Source organism: Alligator sinensis, unplaced genomic scaffold, assembly GCF_000455745.1.
Source record: "Alligator sinensis unplaced genomic scaffold, ASM45574v1 scaffold701_1, whole genome shotgun sequence".
Lineage (NCBI taxonomy): Eukaryota > Metazoa > Chordata > Crocodylia > Alligatoridae > Alligator > Alligator sinensis.
In genome coordinates this window covers 2,042,387-2,069,186 of record NW_005841915.1, presented here as the reverse complement: position 1 = coordinate 2,069,186, position 26,800 = coordinate 2,042,387, and the positions used below count along the sequence as shown (strand labels likewise).

The 26,800-nt window shown below is 39.1% G+C and overlaps 2 protein-coding genes across 4 annotated transcripts in view; one reads left to right on the top strand and one right to left on the bottom strand.

Annotated features, from left to right (window-relative positions):
- STARD6 (StAR related lipid transfer domain containing 6) overlaps nucleotides 1-11,620 on the top strand; it is a 15,483-nt gene extending 3,863 nt beyond the window's left edge. The window contains exons 2-7 of the mRNA XM_006018858.3: nucleotides 1,422-1,511; nucleotides 1,678-1,727; nucleotides 5,685-5,811; nucleotides 7,251-7,368; nucleotides 11,050-11,143; nucleotides 11,445-11,620. Coding sequence (XP_006018920.1) covers nucleotides 1,422-1,511; nucleotides 1,678-1,727; nucleotides 5,685-5,811; nucleotides 7,251-7,368; nucleotides 11,050-11,143; nucleotides 11,445-11,592 — 627 coding nt within the window. The 3' untranslated portion in view covers nucleotides 11,593-11,620. The remainder of the gene's footprint in view (nucleotides 1-1,421; nucleotides 1,512-1,677; nucleotides 1,728-5,684; nucleotides 5,812-7,250; nucleotides 7,369-11,049; nucleotides 11,144-11,444) is intronic.
- On the bottom strand, nucleotides 11,612-26,800 carry POLI (DNA polymerase iota). 3 transcript variants are annotated; one of them, XM_006018857.3, is made up of 10 exons: nucleotides 26,738-26,800; nucleotides 24,896-25,022; nucleotides 24,205-24,369; nucleotides 23,357-23,509; nucleotides 22,191-22,427; nucleotides 21,385-21,563; nucleotides 20,644-20,735; nucleotides 17,933-18,066; nucleotides 16,333-16,535; nucleotides 11,612-14,104 (listed from the first exon to the last, which is right to left on the bottom strand). In XM_006018857.3, the coding sequence occupies exons 2-10, from the start codon at nucleotides 25,014-25,016 to the stop codon at nucleotides 13,250-13,252; spliced, it is 2,139 nt and encodes a 712-aa protein (XP_006018919.1). In that variant the 5' UTR covers nucleotides 25,017-25,022; nucleotides 26,738-26,800; the 3' UTR covers nucleotides 11,612-13,249. The 3 variants fall into 3 exon arrangements, with proteins under 3 accessions (XP_006018919.1, XP_025053952.1, XP_025053953.1); XM_025198167.1 differs by lacking the exon at nucleotides 26,738-26,800 and adding an exon at nucleotides 26,087-26,731; XM_025198168.1 differs by lacking the exon at nucleotides 24,896-25,022.

Sequence of the window (26,800 nt, the reverse complement as noted above, 5' to 3'; positions counted from 1 at the left end):
CTTAACCATATGAGTGGCCCTTCTCTGGACCCTCTCCAGGTTATCCGCATCCCTCTTGAAGTGCGGCGCCCAGAATTGCACGCAGTACTCCAACTGCGGTCTGACCAGCGCCCAGTAGAGGGGAAGTATCACCTCCTTGGACCTATTCGTCATGCATCTGCTGATGCACGATAAAGTGCCATTGGCTTTTCTGATGGCTTTGTCACACTGCCGACTCATGTTCATCTTGGAGCCCACTAGGACTCCTAGATCCCTTTCCACTTCCGTGCCACCCAGCAGGTCATTCCCTAGGCTGTAGGTGTGCTGGACATTTTTCCTCCCTAGGTGCAGCACTTTGCATTTCTCCTTGTTGAATTGCATTCTGTTGTTTTCTGCCCACTTGTCCAACGTCCAGGTCTGCTTGCAGCTGTTCCCTGCCCTCCGGCGTGTCCACTTCTCCCCATAGCTTTGTGTCATCTGCAAACTTGGACAGAGTACATTTCACTCCCTCGTCCAAGTCACTGATGAAGACATTAAAGAGTATCGGTCCAAGGACCGAGCCCTGCGGGACCCCACTGCCCACACCCTTCCAGGTCGAAACCGACCCATCCACCACGACTCTCTGGGTGCGACCCTCCAGCCAATTCGCCACCCACCGGACTGTGTAGTCATCAAAGTCACAGCCTCTTAACTTGTTCACCAGTATGGGGTGGGATACCGTATCGAAGGCCTTCCTGAAGTCTAAGTATACGACATCCACCCCTCCTCTTGTGTCCAGGCGTTTCATAACCTGGTCATAAAAAGAGACTAGATTGGTCAGGCACGATCTGCCTGCCACGAACCCGTGCTGGTTTCCCCTCAGCATAATTTGTCCTGCCGGGCTCTCGCAAATGTGAGCCTTGATAATTTTTTCAAAGACTTTGCCAAGGATGGAGGTGAGACTGACTGGCCCCTAGTTGCCCGGGTCCTCCTTCCTCCCCTTCTTGAAAATGGGGACCACGTTGGCCCTTTTCCAGTCGTCCGGGACTTGGCCCGTGCACTACGAGCTTTCAAATATTCCCGCCTCTGCATATATGAACATATGCAGAGTGAAGCATATGAGTCTTGATAGGATCAGGTCTTGGGTGATGATTTAGATAATAATATGTAAGATTATTTCATTCAATCAGTATATGTACCCCAATTTTGTAGTTATTTCTTAAAGTCCCATCCTATAATCCCTATTCAAGCACAACTCCTATTAAAGGCAACTGTAGTTTTGTCTAAATAAAGACTTTTTCCCCTTGAAATCTTATCTGATGGTTACAGGGCATTTCATTAAGTAGAGTAACAGGTACTTAGAGGTTTTGCATGTGCGAAGAAGGGTCAGGCCCTGTGTTTTTCTTTCATTGTAAGCTACGTTATCACAAAACAGCAAATTGTTTTTAATTCTTTACTGGTAGATGGACTTCAAGAAAATTACGGATGAAGTTTCCAAAAAAATGTTGTCATACAGTCAAGATACATCAGGATGGAGAGTAATAAAAGTTTCGGTAAGGAAATAGGATAGCAGTTAATACTATTTATTACATTATTTACCTTAAAACATATGTGTTGTAAAAGAAAGTATTTTTAAAAACTTGTTGGTAAACAATAATAAAAAATAACTACTTTTCATCAGTGACAGCTAATTTTTTATTTTTCTCTTTCTTCCCTGAGAAAAATGTTACAGTTTCTTCAAAACCTTCAAAAGAATATGCAGGACATCTGTAAGTGTTTCCATTTTCTCCGTCACCCTGCTAAATACATGCTAGCGTTCTGAGCAGTGGCACAAGGGATTGTTAAAAAGCTAATGTAATTAGAGAAGAACAGCAAATGAACTGGAATAGAAAAGAGAGAGAGACTCTAATTCCATCCAGGAAGAGCACACACCAGCTGCAGGTGCTTCCTCAATCTGACAAAGGGTATTTATGCCCGAAAGGTTGCAAAGAAGAATTTTTCCAACTAGCTGAGTTGGTCTAATAAAAGATATCAGATTTACCCAAAGAGTCTTGTCTTCACAGGTTTGAGTCTTTTCTTGCCTGCCTATATTCAATTAATTCATTTTTGTATATGTAATGAAAATAAACCTAGAATTACTGGTGTTTATTCTCATATACATAAAGGTAGATATGTAAAGAATATTTATGACACAATAGCTGGGTGAGATGCTCAAATTGTACCCAATTTTTGTTTCCATTAGGTATTTAACTACATGCCAAACATGCCAATAATTCGTTTAATGGAGGAGTACTAATAGTGGTCTTTATTAGCTCACAGAGATGATGTAGAAGGCAAGGTAGATTTGCACCTTATAAACTAACTAAATTAGATATAGCAGAAGCATTTGTGAGCTGGAACTTGCTTGCAGGGAGCAGAATATAGGAAGTTTAGGGAGTCGTGTATGGAATGGAGAGAGTATTTTGAAAGCGGTGGAAATGGAGGGGGAGATGGGAGCAAAGAGGGAAGGTAATAGTCAAAGAACTCATAGGCACATAAAACTAGTCTAGGTAGTGGGATAAGACTCAGTAGTCCCTGTTTAAACCAAACACAGACTAAATTGTGTTAGGTATGATTTCTTGTTATGTAACTTCCCATTCAAACTGGCTTTTAACATTTTGCTGCTTAAGAACAGCTACCCTGAGGTCAGTGATGCAGTGTCCAGGGAGGTTAAAGTGTTTTGCCACAGTCCTTTGTGTCTTTCTAGAGTAATGTGAAAAGGAAAGAATGAATGGTGTTAGTTTATTCTTTTATGTAGCAATCGCCTTGTCTGTCCAGTGTAGATTGCCGTGGGGCACTGTAAGCAGGTGATGGCATATACAGTGTTGGTAGAGGTGCAGGTACATGACCTTGGACGTTATAATCCATGTTATTTGGTCCAGTGCTGATGTGGTCTGTATTGATTTTGGGGCATGCCAGGCACCTGGGCATATTGCAAAGTCTGGTACCTTGCTGAGAATGGGAGCTAGGTAGCCTTCCTGAGAGATTTCAGCTTAGGTTGGACTGCCTTTTAGCCAGGACAGGTTTCTCCCCCATGCTACCTTGAAACAGTTGACCTTTTCCAGGAGGACTTGGAGATTATTAGTGAAGTGTGTTCAAGTTTGGAGGTTGTAGGTGACAACCAGAGGAACTGGTCGGTATTGTAGCAAGTCAGCACAAGGTCTGAGTCTGCCTTTGTTGATCTGAGTGGCTACAGTTTTGGGAGTGTATTGTCACTGAAGGAATCCCAGCTTCAGATCCTTAAGGTTTGTATCCCAGTTGGTGGGATCAGAACAAACCTGGTTGTAACGTAGATCTTGCCTGTAGACAGTGATTCTAGTGGTGTGCTTAGGATGAAACCTGGTGGTCTGAGGGTAGCTGTGGTGGTTGGTTGGCTTACAACACAATGTAGTGGCAATGTGGCCATTGCAAACCTTCACTGCAGTGTCTAGAAAATGAATCTGCTGTGTGAAATATTCCAGAGTTAGTCTGATGGAGCAATGGAAGTTATTTAAGTCTTGGTGAAATTTCTCTAGAGATTCCTTCCCATGTGTCTATGCAGTGAAGATGTCATTGAGGTATATCAGGGAGATGAGAGGGAAGCTGCAGAGGAAACAGACTTCAAGGTCTGCCATAAATGTGTTGGCATATTGGGAGGCCATGCATGTGCCTATGGTTATACCATTTGTTTGAAAGTTTAGGGAGCCCCCAAACCTGAAATAGTGTATATGAGGACAAAGTAGGAGAGTGTAGCAGTGTCCTCACTGGGGATAATGCTCTTTAAATGCCATCCTAGGATGTGCTTCTCAAGGTATTTTCAGCAGTTTTAGGGAAGTATTAATGCTGTTTTACAAGACCTTATTTGTAATTGTGTACCATTCGTGTCACCCAAGTCAGAGAAAGATTAAATGAAAATGGAACATGCAGAGAGAGGGGCCTATCTCACTAAAAGAGACCAGTTTTTAGCTTGTTTTACCTAGCAAAGAGAAGGCTGAGAGAGAACCTGATTGCTGTCTATAAATACAAAGTGGGAAGAATGAGAAGAAACATTCTAGCCAAAGGACAGTGTTGGCCAAAGGTAAAATGGGTATAATCTGACTATGAATGAATTTAGGCTGGAAATTAGAAAAAGTATTCTAACCATTAGAGTCGTGAAGTTCAGGAGCAGCTTTCTAATAATAGTGAACGCAAGAAATGTTCGTGGTTCCAAAAGGAAGTTTGATAAATAAATGAAAGCAATTGTATGATGGGCCAAAGCAGTAGGAGACTAGATTTGATGACTCATGAGTAGGGATCTCTGGAATTTGCACAGGCAGCGCACGGCAAGCAACAGGGCCCCTCCGCCAGTTGGCGCTGGGGGCATGTGGGGGAAACTCCAAGATGAAAGAAGCTGCTGTGCCACGCACTTACGGCACAACTTCCAGAGATCCCTACTCATGAGGTTCCTCCTAGTCCTGTGTCCTCAGCTCCTAAATGTTTCTGTATAAACCTTGAAATGTCGGTTATTGTGCTAAGACCCCATTCCTTTGTTGAGGCAGTTGTAGTTTTCAAAAGTTTCCATTTTCCTTGGCCTATAGGAAATCTATCTGGGTAAGTGGTTCATACTGGTTGCACATGAGAAGGTTTTACAAGATTTGGGCAAGAGTCTCACATGATATTGCTAAACAATGATTCATAAATAAATTGCAATAAAGGGTGTGGCTCAATTGAAATCTGCTGATCTTAACATATAGCGCATCTGCTCTTCACTTAACAGATCTTCGAATGGCTCCCATCATGTTCTATACCTATTGCAGGCAGCATGGTTAACTCCGAGAACCTGATTCTCCACTGCCTTGGGGAGTCGTTTACACCCACACAACACTTGCTTTGGCAATGTTTCTGTGATGACACAAAGTGTTTGGCAGCGGAGAGTCAGGTTTATAATCTCTGTGCATAACTACACCTGTTCTTTTTTGTGTTGAATTCTGTCATCTCTCTAGACCAGCAGTAGTGGTGGGCCAGAAAGACCCAACTTGGGTCTGAGGTAGGGAAGCACTAAGACCTGGGTGCTGCCGTCATTTCTCCGAGCTGTGGCATGGGTGAAGCTTCCAGCAGCCTGGCCATGGTGCAGTCCATCCAGTCCAAGCTTCCTTCGTCCAGCCCATGGAGATGGAGGGCCTCAAATGCCACTGAAGCCCTTCATCTGGATGGAGTATATCTGGATCCAGTATATAGGTTGTCAAACCCCTGATCTAAAACTCCTGCAAAATATGTGGCTTTCAATGATATCGTTGGCATCCATACAAGGTCTCCTCAATATGGAGGATACTTATACAAAAATAACAGCTCCAGAATGGTGTGGAAATTCTAATTAGGCCAAAAAATTTTGAAAAATTCAAAAGATAAATTAAAAGATTAATAAGTAAAGGAAATGCATTTTTAAATTAACAGGATACAACCCAATAGTTTGTAATGCAATTTTTATTTAATAATTTGTGTTGTCAAGATTGCAGTGCTCTTTGGAGAAAAAATAAATCGGTTCCAGAATAATTCATTTTGTTTTTTAATTGAATTTTAATCAGCCCAGTAAATGCAATGACATCCCCATGCTTTCCTTAATTATAATCTGACTTCCCAAACACTAGCAAATTACTATTGTAAAATTACTTCTTCCAGTTCATCATATTATTTAATAACTTTTAGATGTTTTTCTGCACAAAACCTAGATACTGTGGAGAAGGGATAATTAAGGAGGTACCTTCTAAAGTTATTCCCTTTATGTATCTTCCTGAACATCGATCCAAGTGGGACAAGGCATTACAGTCTTACCGGCTGCTAGAAAAGATTGATCAGGTAATACCATAATATAATCCAAAGATTCTACTATATTTTATAACTGTTATTTGTGTAGGATGATTCAAAAGGACTGCTAATGGGATACAGAGCATTTAATCTCTAGGGTTCAAATATGAATGTATTCTAGCTTGATTGTGACTAAAAATTACTACCATTTAATGGTTTGTGTAAAATGAGTTTGGCAGTCTCTGCCCATTTTCTTGGTCGTCCAGTGCCAAACTCTTAATTAGCACCTCCGATTACATCCATTGTGGCAACCTTAGAGATGCCAGCAATTGAACTAATAAAGAACATTACAAGAGGTCCCTCTGAGTCAGGGTTGTGACATAATGGCAGAACAGCCTGGGGAAGCTTGCACAATTCCTCATTTAGCCTGTCACAACCTGACATGTTTCAGTAGCAGCAAGATGATGCACAAACTTGTGAAAAAAATTAGGGCTCAATTTTAAAAAAGAGGTAGGTAGGTGTCCAGTTAAAGCATGTGAGTAATTGCATGCCCTGTGTGTATACACTTAATTGTATTTGCATGGGAAAAAGTTAATTTGTACATATAGCTACTACATTTGTACATATAGTTACTGTCAGGAGTCTTAATAATACTTTTTAAAAATCAGGCTTTTTTGTCTTCAATTTGATTGGGTGTTATGCTAATATATCAGATATGTCAAAGTCAAATATTGTGGAGAGGTACGTGGTTGACTTGACATTGCATTGTACTAGTGCAGCAATGCATGTTCAAAACTGTTATGATTTCTGGTCTGATCCTTGTAGAACTGCACAAAACAATCTCTGAAGAGGAAAAGCAGCTCTGCATTTAGCCTACCCTTATGTAGATGAATGAAAAAATCTCAGTACCCATTTATGAACAATTGTGAATAACTTTTATACTTAATATGTCTTTTCAGATCTCTCTAACATCTTTTTTCCACTTTCTTTTGATTCGTCAGCTAGTTTGTATAACCTACTTTTGGGCATCCTAGCCAGCCCATCTTTCCTTCTGGGCTTTGGGAGCTTTAAAATCAATAAAATCAAAATCAATAAAATTTACTCAGGGGTATGTATTTCTTCCATAGAGTGAAATGTCATTTTTACTGCATGGTAGTATATATTTTAATAATTTGCATTACAGGGCCAGAGTATTGGATCTGCCCTTTGAGATTTTACGCATCAAAATAAACAAATGAAGACCCACCCCTAGGAAGGGCAGCGAATGCATGGATTCTTAATGCTATAGGAAAACCATTTACACAGCAGTAAAACCCACTAGTTCTGTCCTTAGGTTTAAGTAGATATCAACCATGTCTTCACATACAAACAAATAGAAATCTATTTTTGCCACGTTCTCACTCTTCAGGAGAACAGAAGTTTGCCAATGAAAGAGAACTACATTTCTTGAAACTGAATTTGTTTAATTAATCTACGCTTACTTGTTGTAGGACACGGGCATATATCACAGTGTTACACAGAGTTATGGTATGGGACTGATTTCGTCAAGAGATTTTGTTGATGTGGTACACATTAAGCCATATGCTGGAGGTATCCTTACTACTAACTGTAAGTTATAAATATTATTTTGTATGTGTGTATTTTGGCTCTTTTGGAAGCTATGATATTGATTACTATTGACCCAGTTTTGCACAGTAGTCACACTGGGTGCATCTACACATGCACTTTATTGCAGAGTTGACCGATTAGCTCTGTAGTAAAGCGTCACAATCTATACGCACGCCCTATTAGGGCACAGTATGTTAATTAACTTGGCTGTAAGATAGTACTACTGTACTCCCTAACAGTACTATCTTATGGCAGAGTAATTAAATGTGCTCAAAATGATGTGTAAGCTATGACAGGGTCTGGCTGGGGCACAAGGGTGCTAAAATGCATGCTGCCTAACCCTGTGTTGTAGCTCCTTCGTGTCTCAGCCAGCCTGTTCGCTGCTTGACCCTGCCACCTAGAGCTCGGGGCTGACCCCCCAGGCCACCTGCCAGCCTGGGGCTTCTCCAGCCTGGCTCTAAGTGCTGTGGTCCTGAGCGCACGTGCAGATGCTGCATCTGGGAGCAGCTGACTCTGGTGCAAACTGCATTGGTGTTTATCATCTATCACAGAAAAGGATCTTGGAGTCATTATTGATGCCAAAATGAACATGGGCCGACAGTGTGGGGACGCGGTCAGGAAGGCCAACCGCACCTTGTCATGCATCCACAGATGCATCTCAAGAAGGTCCAAGGAGGTGATCCTCCCTCTCTACACGACACTGGTCAGGCCGCAGTTGGAGTACTGTGTCCAGTTCTGGGCGCCGCACTTCAGGAGGGATGTGGACAGCATGGAGAGGGTCCAGAGGAGGGCCACCTGCATGATCAGGGGTCAGCAGGGCAGGCCCTATGAGGGGAGGCTACGGGACCTGAACCTGTTGAGCCTCCACAAGAGAAGGCTGAGGGGGGATGTAGTGGCCATTTACAAAGTAGTCGGGGGGGACCAGCAGGCATTGGGGGAGTCCCTGTTCCCCTGAGCACTACCAGGAGTGACAAGAAATAACGGTCACAAGCTGGCAGAGGGTAGATTCAGACTAGACATCAGGAGGCGCTACTACACAGTCAGGGCGGCTAGGATCTGGAACCAACTTCCAAGAGAAGTGCTGGCTCCTCCCCTGGGGTCTTTAAGAGGAGGCTGGACAAACACCTTGCCGGGGTCGTTGGCCCCCAGTGCTCTTTCCTGCCATGGCAGGGGGTCGGACTTGGTCATCTGCTCAGGTCCCTTCCAACTCTACCAGCTATGAAACTAAACTATATTACTCTAATAGCACATGTAGATGCACCCAGTGAGTGATACCTTGTTCTATGCAAAGTTCAACTAAAATAAAAACAAATGCCCATCAGAGTTTTCCCCACCCAAGATTAGGTAAAGGTAGAGGAGTCAGACTTCACTTCTACAAGATCTCAAATAGCTGTATCTCTTATCTAAGTGCACACTAACTTTGAGGAAAAAGGTTTTGTAATCCCTTGTTTTGTGCAGTGTTTACTTGTCTATTTTAGGGAATTCTATATTATAAATGTCTTTCAGCATAACAAGTTGCTTCTCTTATTATAATATTTACTCTCTTCTATTAATAAAATTGAAGGTTTCACATACAATTTGTATAGAAAAAGACAATTCATTTTTTATTACTTTGTTAATCACTTTTACGTATCTGTATTCAATATTAATGTTCCGTAACTGCATGTCTGGCACCTATAAAGCATTTTAATTTCTAATAATTTTCAAGTCCTAAGAAATGTGATTGGGATTTGTCTAAACAATTCTCCCCTCTCATATCTCCTAAAATAAAGAGCTTGCTTATAATGACAATAAAAAGGTAAATGTAAAATAATAAAGTAATGACAATAATTATAAATAATAAAATTAAAGGTGAATTCCAAATAAATAATGTTTCTGCTCTCGCTCTTACTTTATTATACATAAAAATGGCTTCTTTGGGTTTTGTTCTTCCTTTTTCTTATTTATATGGAATATTCTCCTAGTTGGTCTATGAGTGGGTGCACAAATGGAGTCATAGGTGGGTGGTAAAAAATCAAGGGGATACATTATGAAGAAAGCTGATAATTTGAGAGAGACAAAAAGGGAAAGAATGGTGGGGGAAACATGGAAAAAACAACTCTTGAGGGAGACTCAGCGTAATTTTTCAAAAGTAAAAAATTAAGTGAATCCATGAAGAGAAAAGAGGTTTACCAAAAGGAAGAAAGATGTAGAAATCAGAGCAGGAATAAGTAGTGTTTCCAAATATATTCCAGCCATATTTCACCAGGATTTATTGAATGGTTTAAGACATTTCTGTGGTGTTCAACCAGCTCTATACCCTAGTTAAGATATTATTTTAATGGTGAAAGTCTTTGATTATTTGCTCACTCTTTTTTCTGTTTCCAGACCTGTACCAACACTGTTACTGAAAAAATTATACATGTGAAATTAATTCACGTTACAGCTAAATTGTGTACCAATAAAGCCACAAAAATACTGTTTTGTTTTAGTCTTCCCTTTGTGTGGGTATGGCCTTTGGCAAATGGCAGCATAGAATGTTCTCCAAATAGTTTAATTATTGAATTATTTTAATACATTAATACATGCATAACAGTGCTGCTATGACATCCCCTGCAAACCTTTCCCCCTTCAAAAGGCAATTCTGGCTGCATGTGCAGACATTTTTTTCCTCGTCTTCCCTAGTTCCCTTACTAATTATGGGGGTTTGCCAAAAGTCTTGAAATTGATTTCTATAGGTGTGACTATCAGAATATTTTTGTAGTAATGGAAGTTTGCGTTTGCATTTGCACGTAGAGCAAGTGTATGCACAAATAGTAAATATTCTCTTAAAACCTAGCTGGCAGAATGTAATTGCTACTGACAGGGTGCATCTACACATGCAAATAATGTGAAGCACTACACTCCGGAGTTTATTGTCGTTTGAATGCGTGCCTGGGATTGCAGCACGTTGATCGGGGTCAGAGCAGCCCTGGCTGGCAGGATACTTTGCCGGGGGGGGGGGTCAGCTTTACAACCTGGGGCTGCTCTCCGCATTAACACATGCTGTAGAGGTTCTGGCTGGGGCACAAGGGTCGTTCAGTGTGAGGCCAGGCAGCCCCTGCACTGAAGCAACTGTGTGGCCCAGCCAGCCAGGGCAGCATCTACGCATGCAATGCTGCAGTTTTTTTTTACTCTGCAGCAGGGTAGTACTACTGTTTACAAGTACTATCCTGGTGTGGCATAAATTAGTTTACTCTAGCTGAATGGGGGCACACGTGGGCACTGAAGTGTTTACTGCACAGTAAACATCTCGTGTAGACGTGCCCAGCCAGTAGTAATTGCATTTATAATTTTTATATTGTGCCATTTCAGAAAAGCAGCATTTTGTTTTTGAGAAATAGTGGGTGCGTCTACACATTCACTAATGCACAGTAGTTACTGTGTATTTAGTTTAGTACTTAATGAAGTACTAACTAAATGCGCAGTAACTAGTTATGGCACAGTAGTGCTGGTGCACGTTTTTTTAGTGATGCTTGCTGCATAGTAGTCTAACACTACTGTGCAGTAGTGTATTAGCAGTTTTTGCCTGGCACACTACCGCACAGTAGCATTAGGCTACTGCACATTAAGCATCTCATGATGTGCCCACTCTGATGTCAACATGATCGATATATTTAGTTGATAGGTTCTTCATTCTCAGTTTTGTTTTTGGTCACTTAGCTGTCAGTGTGGAGTATCCAGAATGCCCTCCGTCTCCCTCTTGCATCCGTGGTCATAACAACCCTTGTGGCTATGTTTGTTCCCCACTGCCAGAGTGAGTATTTATTACATGCATAAAGTAAGATCTTTTTAACATCTTGTTAGCTTCTGTGTACAAAATGTATGTATGATCCATTTCACTTTTTTGTTGCATGTTTTCATGGGGCAGATGCTCAAAACTTAGTGCAATATGTAAGTCAAGAAGACTACAGTGACAAGTTGAATCGGGCCATTTATGTATCCTGCATTCCTTTACTTTAATACAAGGAAGACGTCAGCATTTGCATCTTGTAGATTATAACTGATGTTGGATAAATGCAAACATTAATTGAAGGCTTCTGTTCCATTTCTGACAGGAACCCAGAACATTCCAAACTAGTTGTTTTTATCCAGCCAGAATTGGGAGGAATCTTGCCTCATTCAGTGGTGGAAACAGCATTGCCAACTATCCTCATAAACTTAATCACTGACACAAGGGCTGGACTAAAGACGTTAAATAAGTAGATACCATAGTCAAACATAAAGAGAAAGATCTTGCACATTTGAACAACAAGCAGCTGTTACCCAAGTTCGTTTTATAAATAAAATATCTGTAGCTTAGTTTTAAATGTGGTCTAAACACAGAAAGCATGCATGTAAAACTTAGTTTAGTGTACTTCTGTTAAATGCTAAATTATGAATCGGTGTCATAATAATTGTGTTTCATTGCTTTACAGGGAAAGGTTTTTTGAACAAGATTTAATTAGAACTTACATTGAGTTGCCATCAAAATACATACACGAGTCAGATTTCAGAGCAAGTCAAAAGTAACAATACACTGTGATGTATTTTGTAACACACTAGCACTTTATTGTATAAAGCTACTGTGAAATAACTTGATTATGTAAAATATCATAAGTGTTGATAAGTATGTTGCACTGACAGACTAATCAATATTTTGCTATAGTTTTACATATGTATATTTTAAGCAACATGGCCTAGTTTTGTAACTCAAATTATTTAATTTTGACTCGAAGTATTAGTAATTGTAAATACATTTATTACAAATTACATTCAAACAGTAATTAGCTAAATTTTAAATGTCAAATTGTTCATTGGTAAGATTTTTTTAAAAAAGAGAGGTGCTATAATTACTTCAGCAACTTAATACTATCCTTAAGTAACTTGTTAAAATGAGGTCCATATAAGTGACCTGATCAAGAGGGCTGAACATTAAGACTGGTTAGCTTATGATATGTTCATAAGAAAAGAAAAAATCCTGGAGTAGTTATAAAACAGTGGATTCATGGGCTAGGAATTGAGTTATTGTATGTTATAAAGAACATCTCTTTAAGGCATGTTGCTACTGTCTGCATCCTGAAACCAGCAAATCCATGACATTCAGAAATGGAAAAGGGATTGTTCTTACCATGAACAACCTGGGAATGTTTTCATTAAACCATAATGACCAGCAAAAGGGCATTTCTTGTCTGCTAATTTCAAGAGCCCACAACCTTTGCAGCTGGTAGTTTTAACTGCAGGAAATGCTGACAACCTCTTTTTGGCCATTCTAGCTGCATATCATAAAAATGTTTTTGAAAGTTTAAGAAACACATGGAGAAGGTTTTCTGTTCACCCTGTGCTCCTTCTCTAGCAGTTATGGAAGTAAGAATTAACATAAACAGCCATACATTTTCAGTGTGCCAGCAGGTTCGCAGGATCTTTTTCTCCACAAAGTAAGCATTTCCTGTATGTTAAGGGTTTAATAAAAAAAGGATTTAGCAGTGGAAACCAATGCCTAATTAATACAATTTGGCTGATACAAGAACAAGTCTCATTAAGTATCTGCAACTTTTCAGTGAATGTAGCTTTTCAATGAGGATAATACAACTGGAAGACTCAAAGAAAGAGGGAGAGAATGAGGTGGGGAGGTGGAAACCAGCCCTATCCTGTACGTTGGACCAAATAAAATATATGTCTGCTACTTTAACAAAAGAACATGTAGTGTTAATGAAGCTCTTCATTGCTGAGATGGTCTTAGTGAGTTTTTATGTACAGTCACAATGTTACAATGTAAGTTTCTTTATTGTAAAAGTGATTGACTTTTAAGTGCCTGTTCTTATGGCAATTTTGTTTTATCTGAAATTTTTTATGCCAATCATCTCTGTATTATAAACAGTCATCAGTTTGGTTTAAAATACCTTAGTAAACTGTTAGACTGTGATGAACACAATGCTGCATTCTTTTTTCCTTTGCTCGTTTTTAGCTTTTCACATGGTTTATTCATGCGCATTTTGGAAACAGGCTCTTGATTCTTCCACTCAGCCAGTAGTTCTTTTTGCACTTCTGTAGGTAGTTCAAAAAAAGTCTTTGGGTCAACATTAACAGGGAATACAATTTTTACTTCACGTGATTCTTGTCCTCTAGAACCTTCAGCCTGAGAAACCTTTTCAAGAGCCTGTTCCTGTGCGCCTGAATAATGAGGGTGCAGAAAAGGTTGTTGGTTTTGCAGGCTTGAAACAACTGAGTCTTTCTGTTTGAAATGGAGTGATTCTGTGGGCTCTTGTTCTATGCAGTCATCCATTAGGGAATTCGCAGGAGTACAACCTGGAGTAGACCTCTGTACCATGGCTGTCACTGGCTCAATGGTAGATGTAAAGAATTCAGTGCACGCTGAAAAGCTGATACTATGATCTACTTTGTGGAAATTTGGGAAAGCGTTTTGCATTTTTTCTTGGGCAAAATATGGTGGTGCTTGTGTAGAAACAAGTAATGGTGGATCCAAAATATTTTCTGTATGAATCTTTGCCCCGCTGCTGCCAGAAATAATTTCTTCTTTAATATCTACTGGAAGCTGACTGAAGACTTCCTGGTCAAGACCAGCAGGAAGCAAGTGAAGTGGGTATTCGGGAATTCTTGTTTCCTCCGTGAAGCTTTTGGTTTCTAGTGAAGGTTTTCCGTCTGTTGTACTTTCAGTTCTTTCAGCTGGTGCAGAACTGCAACAGTGTGCCTGGTCTTGTGGAACACTTTCCATTTCCTGTGGCATAAAATATATTATTTAAATTACTATAAAATGATTAAACGGGTGTCATTCAACAAGTAGCATTTTACAAACGGTGAACCTGTCCAATGTTTTTTTTTCAAAGGGTAAAAAAAATATGCTCCGTATTCCACCAGGTACTCCATATTGTTTTAATGCTATTTTATATTCAACAGAGCCTTTGACAAACTTAAATTGGAATCCATTTTCTAAGGAACAGATACTTTAAAACATTTCCACTGAAGTTTCTGAAGTTTCTAAAACATTAAACTATATATCTCTTCATGCTGCTTGGCAGACAAGCTATAACAACATTACTAAATATATTGAAATATTAGGACTAGCCAGAATACAAGACCTATTTCACTAAATTTTGAGTTTGCAGAATTTTTCATTCTATAAGAGCAAAATGGAAGGAAACCTTTTGAAAAACATTCACAGAAAAAAACACGACAGACAACCACTAGTCCAGTGGCCAGATCACACACCTGGGGTGTAGAAAGCTCAGACTTTGCTCAACAAAATTAGGACTTGAACTTGGATATCCCACATAGTCCAAGTGAGTGCTCTAACTATTCTCCATATGAGGGTAGGTTTCTCTTTCATGAGAAAGTCCATCCTGGAGGGGGGAAACCTTCCTGATAGTGTCATCAAAACAAATGTGTTCACAGGTTTTAGGGATGTAAGCTGTAGCCATGTTGATCTAAGGACATAGGCAGACAAGGTTCTTTGGGTAAATCTGATATCTTTTATTAGACCAACTCAGATAATTAGAATGTTTTTTCTTAGCAAGCTTTCAGGTATAAAGACCCTTTCTCAGGCTGAAAAAGCATCTGCAGTTGGTGCAGTTCCATCCAAGAAGAGCACACACCAACTTCAGATGCTTCCTCAGCCTGATGAAGGGTATTTATACCCGAAAGCTTGCTAAGAAGAATTTTCCAACTATTTGAGTTGGTCTAATAAACGATATCAGATTTACCCAAAGAACCTTGTCTTCACAGGTTTTAGTCTTTTCTAACAAAGAAAAGGTTTCATTAAAATTCCCAACCAGTTCTACGATGCACTCTGTAAATATTTAAAACTAGCACCAAAGAAAATTAAAAGTGCTAAACATTCAAACTGCAGAAAGTAGGAATGGAGCTTTGGTACTCAAGGGTACTATCTGAGCTTGAGTACTCACAGAGAGACTGGGTGGACAGCTAACAAAACTTGATTTAAGAATTGATATGCATGATGTGAGACAAATTAGGGAAGTTAAGAGGGCCATCCGTGGGCAAGTGCAGTGAAGAAACAGAAAGGACCAAGAATAAAGCTTCCTACTTTGCATTTACTTGTCAAGTGAGTAATTGCTGACAAGAACTTAGTAATTATAGAAATGCATATCTGCCCATGGAAACACGTAATGTGTGGTCGTACCTACTTGTACGTATCCATATTTCGTGCATGTCTAAAGACCTACATTTTGTTTACTTAATCTCAAGTTTCTAAATTCCCAGTAAATCTTAAACGATAAGCAATACAGTGGCTCACAAATGCTATGAATTAAATAAAGGTCTGGGCTAAAGTCTTGGCCCAGCTGAAGACATTGAGAGCATATGGGAAACCACGCACGCCCGCCCGCCCGCCCGCAGTGTTTGAAGGTAGCCTTATTATTAACTATTAAAAGGCAAATTAATGACACTAACGAGTGTTAATTCAAACCAAACATTTAAGATGTTTTCTGTAGTTCAAGGCCATTTCTATATCTTGTTGTACAGATCAATTATAGAAGCACTTGGTGCTTAAGTTGCTTCTTAACTTTATACTTAGAACACCTAAATAAGCAGCCTGTTTTTAGAGCAGGCAATAGCTCTCAACAAAGCTCATGGAAAACCCACATTTATTTACTCATTTTTGAAAACACTGGCTTGAGTGCCTTTCTCCATAAACTCCTCTCTCTTCCCCAGGGAAATAAGGTTTCATAACCTAGTTTGTCCCATTCAAGATATGCTAATTAAAAATAAATTAAAACTATCCAAGGAAGAGAATCATAAAAACACATCTTAGGAATTGTATTTATTCAGGAGAGTTTACAGAGATCTTCATTTTTACCACTAATTTGGGACCAGATATTTGGGTCTATAAAACTTGGAAGCAAGTACTACTTAAAAATCATTATACAGACTACAACAAATATATTATCCTATTCTGAACTTACTGCGTTTTTTCAATAACTGTCAACTTACTTGAATACATGTGCGAGCACTTGCATGGGATGATGTCCGAGTTAGATAAAATCCGATGGATCCTCTGGTGCAGCTAGGCAGGGCTTTGAGGTTGGAGAAACAGACGCTCAGAAGGGTAATATGAAACGGCATCTCCACGTTTATCATCTTTCGAAACAGCTTCATAAGGATATCAACCAGTGGGGACACAACATCATAGGTTCCTAAATAGGCAATTTGAAAAAAAGCACAGTTTAATCAAAACTTTCTGTACAGGACTGAATGGAATTAAGATTTAAATAGGTATGTATTTAATCAAGACATTATAGGCTCACTCTTAGGACAGAACCTGGACTTTCAGTACTTTGTACAAATACAAAATAAGGTAAGTATTAATGTAAATATTTGATGGACTAAATATATTCTTAACATTTTGTAAGGGTTTGTCACAACAGTTATACCCAGTAAGGAGATTTTTATTTGACTCTTTCAAAAAACAAAGACAAGGTGATCTATAAACTGTGTTTACATTTTGATGTTTTTTAAGTGTTTGTGAAAAGTGCTGGACTGACAGCTCTCAAGACTTATGCACAGAATCATTACAATATAGCCGTTACCAACAGAAGTTCTCCTTTTCCTGCCCTGCCTTTCTAGAAGAGGCGATGTGAAAATTGGAAAGATGGTCAATATAAACGCATAAAATTAAGCCACAGTCCTGCAACTAAAAAATCCCAAAGAAGCCATAAAGGGCCCCAATGTATGCAACTATGATAAATACTGCAACATGTCTATGATGCCTGCTAATTTTACACTGAGACCACAAACTTACTTTACAGTAGACTGCAACAAGGACAATTTAGGTTGCACATTACAAAGAGTTTTCTACCTTATAAGGGTGATGAAATATTGAATACCTAGAGAGGTTATGGAATCTTTATCCTTAGAAGTTTTAAAAAAATGTTGGTCATCTCTAGTCCAGAATAGGTTCAAACTGGTAAACTAGAGGTGAAACACTCTAATTCTTTATCAATTTATGTCAATGATTACGATATTTTATTAACTCTTAATATCAACTAAGCCAGAAAGTTTAATGATTCTATATATTAATGAAGAGGCTGACCAAGTACAAGGGAAGGGAGTGGGGGAACTAAATCAAATGGCAACTGAAAGTTTGTGATCCATACGTGGGTTGGAAGCCATTTACTTCAGAGGGAAGATGGTATCTTTGCAATATACCACTGGATAAAAAAGTGCATCAGGAAGAAACTGAAATCTTATAGATAACCCACCCAACTAAAATTTAACTCACTCAAGCAAGTAATTTCTTTTATGGTTTATTGCCTGTTTGTTTAACAGGGAGGAGTTAAATACAACTCATGTTTGTCATCATGCGAGTAAAATGTAGACAAGTACATTTTGTGCCTGGGTTCACACACTGTCAAGACAGTCCCCTCAAGGCTAGGGTAACAATTTACTTTCTTAAGAAATAAAAGTTATTCTGATCATCAAGTTCTGTGTTCTTAGTCTGTCTCATCATGATATAGCTGTCACACACAAATCACTGAAATATTTTGAACTGAAATGTGGAAACACTGTTAAGAAACTTTTAAACAGCCTTTACCTGTCCCAAATTTCTGGATGATGTGCGGTGGAATAGGGCATTGACGACTCTCCCGATTAAACCATTTATTAGTTAGTGAAAACTGACGAATAGTTAATCTTATTGTACGTGGTTTTCTTCCATCATTGTGTATTCTAAAAGAAAAAATATAAAGTGTAATTAAAATTAACACTAATTAATTCATATTTTCTTCAGCCAATTATTGTAAAAGGAAATGTATTCTGGTATCCACCAAGGAAGTTTGACAAAATAATGGTATTTAACATAGAGTATAAAAAGTACTGCCTAAATTTTAGTTTTTCTGCCTCATTTTCCCTTTATTGAAATGAAGCATTTTGATTCTTCCTAAATCAATTCTACTTATTAGCAATCTTATAATATCATTTATTTCTTCACCATTTTGAAGATAGTTTCTAATAAACAATTCCAATAAATACAGCTAGAAATTTACAAAGTTGAATTTGTTTCAATCTCTTATAAGAAAAAAATCCAAGTATCTCATTCTTAAAGTGAACTCCTTTGTAGAAGTGCACTGCAAAATACTAAAACATGGTTCTCAACCTGGAGAATGAGATCACTTTGCCATTATAAAGATATTCCCAAATTAGAAAGCAGTCTTGCTTTGTTATGTAGAATTTTGGGAATAATAACTGTACTAGAAAATATTGCTGGAGGGGAGAATTCTGCATAGGCAAAGTGAAGATGAACTTATCTTTTTGCTATGTTTTTGGTAATTATTTTGGAAAAGACAATCATAAGTGTTGTACTTTGGAACTGTTGGAAACAAAAATGTATTAAGTTTTCTGAACATACAAGGTTATAGATATGTGAACGAAGGGGCAAAGCCTGGAGCAAGGCATACTAGGCTGTGTACAGTACTGGAAAGTGAGAAACAAACATGCTGTTCACTGAAAAGCAGGCATTTGGATGCATGAAAAAATTAGCCTTGATTCAACCCCACTGTATGTCCGCTACTGTAGGACTAGGGTTAACCCGCTTTTAAGGGATGTCTTGTTTGTTTGCAGCTTTCCAAATCAGGACAGCTTAACTTGGCAACACTTAACTAATTCCTGTGTCCATGGCCTCAGAGTCTTTAAACTAAAATGAATAGGAAGACTGTAAAGCTCAGTTTGCAAAAACACTAACATACAAATGTGCTGCTTCTATTTTAATGTGTTCAAAATGCATTCTGGCGTTGAGATTATACCCCTTAGGACCCAATTTGCATTTTATTGCCAATACTTTTTTTCACTCCATGAAAATATCATGACTCCAGAGGTGAGTTTAGCTTCTCTTCCTCTTCCCCCTTCCTTTAGTTTCGTAGCTCGGATTTCTTTCTTTCATTATCTAAAAGGCTGTGAAGTATCTTCCAGAACATAAAGATGCAGACATTGCATTGAGGATTTTACAATTTAGACTAGATGAAATGAAGTGAAAAACACTATTACAAAATATAAAGGATGGTGAGGGTGGAGCAAGATCAAATCAGGGTTTGGAATGTAAAGAGGATATTTCCCCTCTCTTTTTAAATACAAGTAAATCAATGTATTAGTTGCCTAATCTTGTATGCAAGTTGTGTTAGAAGTGGGATGTACTTTATTGAAGTGGGTAGGACTTATAGATAAGAGGCAGCATGAAAAGAAACGTAAGACATTTATGGAAGAAGGGAACAAATGGGATTTTTAAGGTGGAGAGAGAAAGACGGACAGACAGACAAAGATTTTTGTGGGTGATATCTTTTATTGGACAAGCTGCACGCTGGAACAGACCAACAATGTCTGGAAGAGAGACAAGATAAAGAGACAAACTCAGAAACTCATGGATGTTGAAACAATCAGCTTACATCTAATACAGCAAAAAAGGGGAAGTTGGTGGAATGAATCAGATCAACCAGGAATGACTATAACCTCAGCTACATTTGTGATGTTGTTCGCAGTGGTACTCAACCTTTTTTGTACCAGGACCCACTTGTAAACATCGATGGCCAGTCCCAACCCAGTGCCCCTCACTCCTGACCCAGGGCCCCCCACCCATAGGCCTCCAGTGTGTGGGACATGGGGGGGCCCCCAAGCAGCCCTTTGCAGGCTGGGTCTCTGACAGCCTGCAAGGGAAAAGCCACGGTTTCCCACGTTTTTCTCCTTTAACGAAGAATCAATTTTAAAAGTCTGTGGATCCATTTTTTAAGTTTGTTCACAACCCTTTCATATATTCTTATGACCCACTTTTGGGTTGTTACTCATGGATTGAGAAATGGTGGTTTATAGCAAGTCAGAAAGGAAATGAGGGGAAACAATTTTGTCATGAGTGAAGCAGCAGCAGCAGGAGATGACTATTTCCTCGATGTGAAAGGTAAACAAAAGTGAGAAGATGAAAATGACCTCAGGTTATGGGAATAAGTAACAGGAAAGATGACACTGTCTACAACAGAAAAAGCAACAGAACGGAAGATAAGGAATACAGTTTTGGCCATATGAAGCGTAAGCTTATGATGAAACAGGACATGTAAGAGTTACAGGAGACAAATACATGGCAGTTGTAGAGGACACATTTCATGAGGTGAGAGAAAAAGGGTAGAAGGATCAGTGGAACCTCTAGGAAAGCAGGCTGAGTTTGAAGGGGCAGCATTTTAAGTTAAGAGACAATCCTTACATATCCCAGTGTGTCCTTTCAGGTCACAAATTCAGTCAGCAATAACAAATGAAGACAGTCACCTGTCTAAAAGATTAGTGAGTAATTCTTCAATTTTCTTTTTAACTTCCACTTCTGATGAACATTTTTTAAAGGAATCTTCATCACTAAAAGACTGAGAGAAATCAAGAGGCATTTCAATTTTGTGTATTACCAGGCGACCAAAAAACTTGAAAATTGATAAAAAGAAATAGGTTTTTTTTTTCTAGACAAGACAATTAATTTGGGAAACATATGTCCATAAGGCCTAGAATTTAGTGGAATTCTAAAAGGAACGTACCTCTGTACAAATAGTAAGAACGTTCTGAGTTATAATAGTGAATACATAAAATATGGGCCACTGGCCAAATCAAGCATATCAATTCCTGAACTCTATGTATCTGTATTTAAACTAGTTCAGGAAAACTGTATTCAAACAGGGAAACTTTCCCCTCATGCATCAGGGGAGAGCACCAGGGAAAAGGAGATGCTGTATTTACTAGGGCACCCCCTGGAGTAACCAGGAACAACGGCACAAATTGACGGACCGCAGATTTAGGTTGGACATTAGAAAGAACTTTACAATAAGGGTTGCCAGAATCTGGAATGGGCTTCCAAGGGAGGTGGTGCTCTCCCCTACCCTAGGAGTCCTTCAAGAGGAGCCTGGATAAGCATCTAGCTGGGGTTGTCTGACCCCAGCGCTCTTTCCTGCCCAGGGCAGGGTGTCGGACTCGATGGTCTACTGAGGTACCTTCCGACCCTAACATCTATGAATGTTTGTGTACCTGTGGAGGTCCAGAGGGGGTCACAAGAGAATCATCCTCTCCACAGCTGAGTTTTTGGATCCGCTCAGCAACTGCAACTCCCAGTTCCTTTACTAATATCTCAGGAGAACAGGTTTGGAGATCACGTATACTACTGAGACCCAGCAACTCAAGGCGCTTGGTAGTCTTAAAGCCAATGCCTAGGTAAAAAAGGTACATAACTTGGGTAAAAATTCTCTGCAAAACACTATAATAGACAAAATATGGAAATTAATTTGTTAAAGATAAGGTTACAATATATATATTATGTAGATTATTACTAAAGTGTTTTATTGAATTGAACTGTATATTGAATCAATACATTAAAATACTTGTTTTCTCAAATGTAAAATGCCCAGCTACACATCAATTTTAGTTACACTCTTAGAAGCAACATTTTCAGATAGCGTTAAACAAAACTTTAGGATTTGCCAAGGAAATTGGAAGGCGATACAAACATTTACATGTTTACTTACATTACTAAAAACATCTGAATTCCAAATATTTTAATGTATCTGTACCCCCAGGGTTACAGCACTTATGGCACAAATGCAAAATGAAGAGAATAAGAAAACAGAAATAAAAGTAATTTATTTTCATTGTCTAAGATCTAGGTTGACTATAATAAAAAAATAAAAACAGAGTGAAAACCCAGATTTTGAAATATTCAACTTTAATTAACACAGCGTACAAGTATTACTTTGTTTAATTAATACTTGTTTAGTTAATGCATTAAACAAGTGTTATCTATAAAGTATGTGTGAAAGCTGGTGGCACCAGTCTCTTACCGGGCACTTTTCTGATGTGATCAAGGCTTTCTATTAGGTGGTGACAACTCTCAGGCAGAAGTACTGTCTGTTGATTTGGTTTAAAGGTACCAGATACTAGTTTTGATAGCAACTTATTAGAAGCCACTCCTGCACACCCTGTAAGACCCAGTCTGTTGTGCATGGTTTCCCTCATTTCTGCTGCAATCTGAGATCCAATGATAAGTCTTACATGCATCATATCTTGTAAACAGATAGCTGTAAAGACAAAGATGAGCGCTGATGAATATGCTATGATCATTCAGGCAAGGATTTTTGTGGGTGGCATCTTTTACTGGACCGACTGCATGGTTGGAACAGCCTCAGACAAGCTGTTGAATGTAAAGCATTCTTCATCAGATCACAACAATATGAAATTAGAGATTTGGAAATATTTGTTTAATTAAGACAGAGGAAGATTTTTTCCCTTCAATTATTCATGTAGGATTGTTTTTCATTAAGGTTCATATTTAAGACAGCTTCTTCACAGACCATATTAATAAACTGTAGCAATAGCATTGGGTGATGATATCATCTGATCCAGTAAGGATACGTTCTTCTGTGGTTCATTTAAGAATATAAATCTTATTACTTCAATTGCATATAGTTGTGCAGAGGAAGAACATATTCGCCAGTCTAACTTCTACCTTCATATCCAGTAACTGCCCTTTAATCTTCTTCCACTACACTCCATAGGAAAAGTTTGTTCTGTTTGTTCTCTACATTAAGGGTAGTTTTGACTAAGTGTCAAGTAACTGACAAAGAGTAACTATAACAAATAATATCCTTAAACCTAACTGTTACATGAAGTAACATGAAAGTTGTTACTTTGACCTTGATCAAACCGGATGTTTAATTCTGTATTTATTTATGTATTTTTACAGCCCACAGGAACAAAACCATTTATTTTTCCAAATCACAGTGCATGACCAATTCATATGCCAGTTATAATACGAGATTCTAACAGTATGAGAATATGCAACTCAAGTTTTGGACAGTTTAATTGTAGACAGGATAGTATTACACGTGGAATAAGAAATGTGCTGCCATGAAGTTCTGAAAGTAAATTGATGAAACCTACAATTTTATTCCCAAATCTACTAGCATTTAATAATAACTTTTTCACAAAATAAGGAATATCCACTCACATTGATCATTATACACGTGACCACACACAGACACTTTGGACAATCCATCCCTTTGTAGCTGTCCTAGTTTCTTCTCTACCATCTCTGTGATATCCACAAAATTTTCATCAAACCCAAGCCTTTCCACCAGTGGACTAAATTCTTCCAATAGTTCTATGGAAACAAAGCAAAGCATATAAACTATGTAGTATAATAATGCAAACCAAGAACTCATATCCATAGTGAATCTCCCATTGACCTCGAAGGGAAGGGATGCTTTCATAGAAATCAAGGAGCAAAACACAGCCCTTAACTAATAAACATGTATTTCTTCTGTACCATATTGTGTTATACAGCACTTGGTGAGAATGACTGCTGCTATTTAGACTGCTATATCTGCCTCGTGTTCTTCTTCCTCCCTCGTTTTCTTTTTCTGCGTTTTCAGTTTTTGACTTCTGCAATACTTCTCCTGTAACAAATACCAATTCCTGATCCTGTAGGCTTCGTCCCAAACTCCTAGCCCCCTTCCATCCATTAGAAACCATGAGTAATGCTGACATAATTTTGAAGTCAAATACAGGAACCGTATTTGACTTCAAGATATAAACATCATGCTGGGCCATATAAATACATCAGCATCCCACAGCAGGCATTTGTTTTACAACGCTAATCTAGATAATGATGGAGTCCAACGGTTTAGTTTGTGACATCTAATGGAATCTCAGGCTGAGATGACATGGCTACAAGCCTAATGACAACATGCAAAGGCCTGTGTCAGATCAGAAATATTAATTCAAGAAAATGCTCCCCATTATAAGAAGATATGTGTAGCACTTATTCCACCTTATTAAAGAATTGTTGATTGGTACCTGTGACCTTGTATGATATTTCCCTGTAAGGAGTTAAGTCTTCTCCATTAACTAGTATCAGCTGTGGACATTTTTCCTTAGCATCTCTGACAGACATAAGTTTCTTAATTCCAAGTTTTCTAGCCTCATAATTGCAGGTTACAACCAAGTATTTCTGTTGTACACCTAAAGACAAAGTTAAAATACGAGAGTCATTTATTTCATAGCCATGCCAAAAAATGTTCCTTTACTTTCATGCCACTATCAAAAATCATAAAGTAGAAATTTAATGTAACATTGAAAAAAGAATCACACTCTTATTTTCTTGTATGAAACTGAAGAGCTCATGACCAGTTTGAATGTTATTTTATGATAGTCACATTTCATTTCTTCTTAAATGCTAGTGATCTTTCATTTACAGGGCAATCTTCTTATTTTTTACCCTTTTCATGCAATCTGATCCATACAATCACATCCCTACTACAGAATTCATGTCATACTTCTCCCCCATCATGGATCAATTAGTTCACATGCAATAAGGCCAATATTTTAAAAATGAAATGTCTCACAAAACCAAGCAGAATAAATTGTGAAATATTAGTATCCGTGAATTTAAAAAAAAATTGTCTTTCACACAAAAAAAAATAATTTTCTTTACATGTACTGTGTGTGTGTAAACCAAAGAGCAATTAACAACAAAGCATAAATTTACCTAAAGGCTTCTCTCTCAATTCAGGATTATGGATCATTTCTACTTGTGCATAAAAGCAATCCAGGTCAATATGCACAATCACTCTGTGTGCTGTACTGCCTGCTGCCAAAGCCCTTGCCATGGTTTGCTGCAATGAAAATCTGCACTGAAGTTTATAACATACATTAAGAATAACAACTTCTTAGAATGTACTGATGCTGCTAAAATCTTTGCCCATTAAAACTACATTGGTAACCAAAAAGCACGCGGAAAAGTACCGTTTCTAAATTGTACACCAGTTTTGTCATACGCCCTTGGCATGATAGTCTGTTATTAACAGGGATTTAGCATACCACTGGCCATATTCGGAGCTCCCATTTAAAGCAGTTATCATCAAACTTGACTTACTGTTCGTACATAAATATTTTATATAATAATGTTTTTGACATTTTATATAATAATTTTCAGCTTGACAATAGTTTAGAAAATTATCTCTAGAAAATGTGTACATGTTTTTTTTCTGTTCTGTATATCAGGCAAGCACAAGAATGACAGCATCAAATGTAGCTGGACCAACCTCTGAGTACGGCACTTTTTACCACATCTACAATTTCAGTTTTGATCCTCTTGCTTTACAAGAGACTTTTGTGTTCATACTGTAGGAGAATCAGCTCACGGCTTTCCCCATGAAAGCCCACAACCTGACCATCAACCAAGTATCAAACCCATGAACAGAATACTGTCAAGGGCAAAAAGCAAGCAGAAAAAAAAAAAGTTTTAAAACCACTTTTATGGTCGACTGACTCCAGGAATTATTTTTAGTTGGGCAAATGCAAACTACTCAAACTGAAAACTGATTTGCCAGTTGCCGTTGTCCACTTATAGTGCACGGTCCTGAACCAATGCTTCATTTTACTCGAGCCCTCCTACTGAATCATGCTTCATTTTACTCATCAGTGGCTGCAACTATGAAACACTGGCTGTACAGTCATTTAGTACTTGCATACAAAAGTACTAAATGACTGGGCAGTAATCGGACTTAGCGCATATTAGCAACGCAGCTCGTGACATGACTGTGCAGTAGCCTGCGACTACTGTGCAGTAGCACCGCGTCACGCTTTCTGGCATGTGCCGCTACTGTGCGGTAGCCATGGGCTACTGTGCACTCAGCGTCTCATGTAGACATGGCCAGTCTGAAGTCAGTTGGGCTACCTATGGGAGTAGAGCTGAGCACCGCCCTAGGGCAGCAGGATCTGCAACGTGAAAGGAAAAACACGTCTACAAGTCTTTGTTCTTAAGCCAAAAATTGACTTTAAAAAAAGAAAGAAAGAACCGAACTGCTGATTCACGAGAACAGCAGCTTTCCGGTCTTTAACACGGCCCCTGCTCTCCCATCTCAGGGTGTGGACAGATCTTGTCCGATGTCTCATCTGGGTCGCCTTAAAAAATGCTTTGTCGACAAGGTTCTGCTTTGGATCGAGAGCAACCTGACGTCCGATTTGATCAAGCTTGTGAAACGCTGAGAAAAAGATGTCATCGAGGACGACAACAAAAGGCATCTTGTAGTCACAAGAGGCGGGGCATGGTTGGGAGCAGGAACATCACCCCCGCAAAGGACAGGCGTAGGGGGTGATTTGGGGCAGCTCCCGGAGGCATCATCCCTGGACCGTCCACCCAGGAAGAACTTCCAGTGGTTTCAAGCACTTGTCCCGGCTCCACGCTAGGCTAGTCCAGCACTGCCCTTGAGCCGCACTACCCCGCTCCTGTCTCCATGAAGGTGGGCGGCCGCACAGCCCCGCCCCGCCCCACGCGCCTCACAACCAGGCCCAGCCTAGGCCGCGTTACTGCGGGGACGTCTGTTACCTCGCGCCGTTCTGCGCCCAAGCGGCCTAGCCCGGCCGGCCCCGCCTCCAGGCCAAAAGGGCC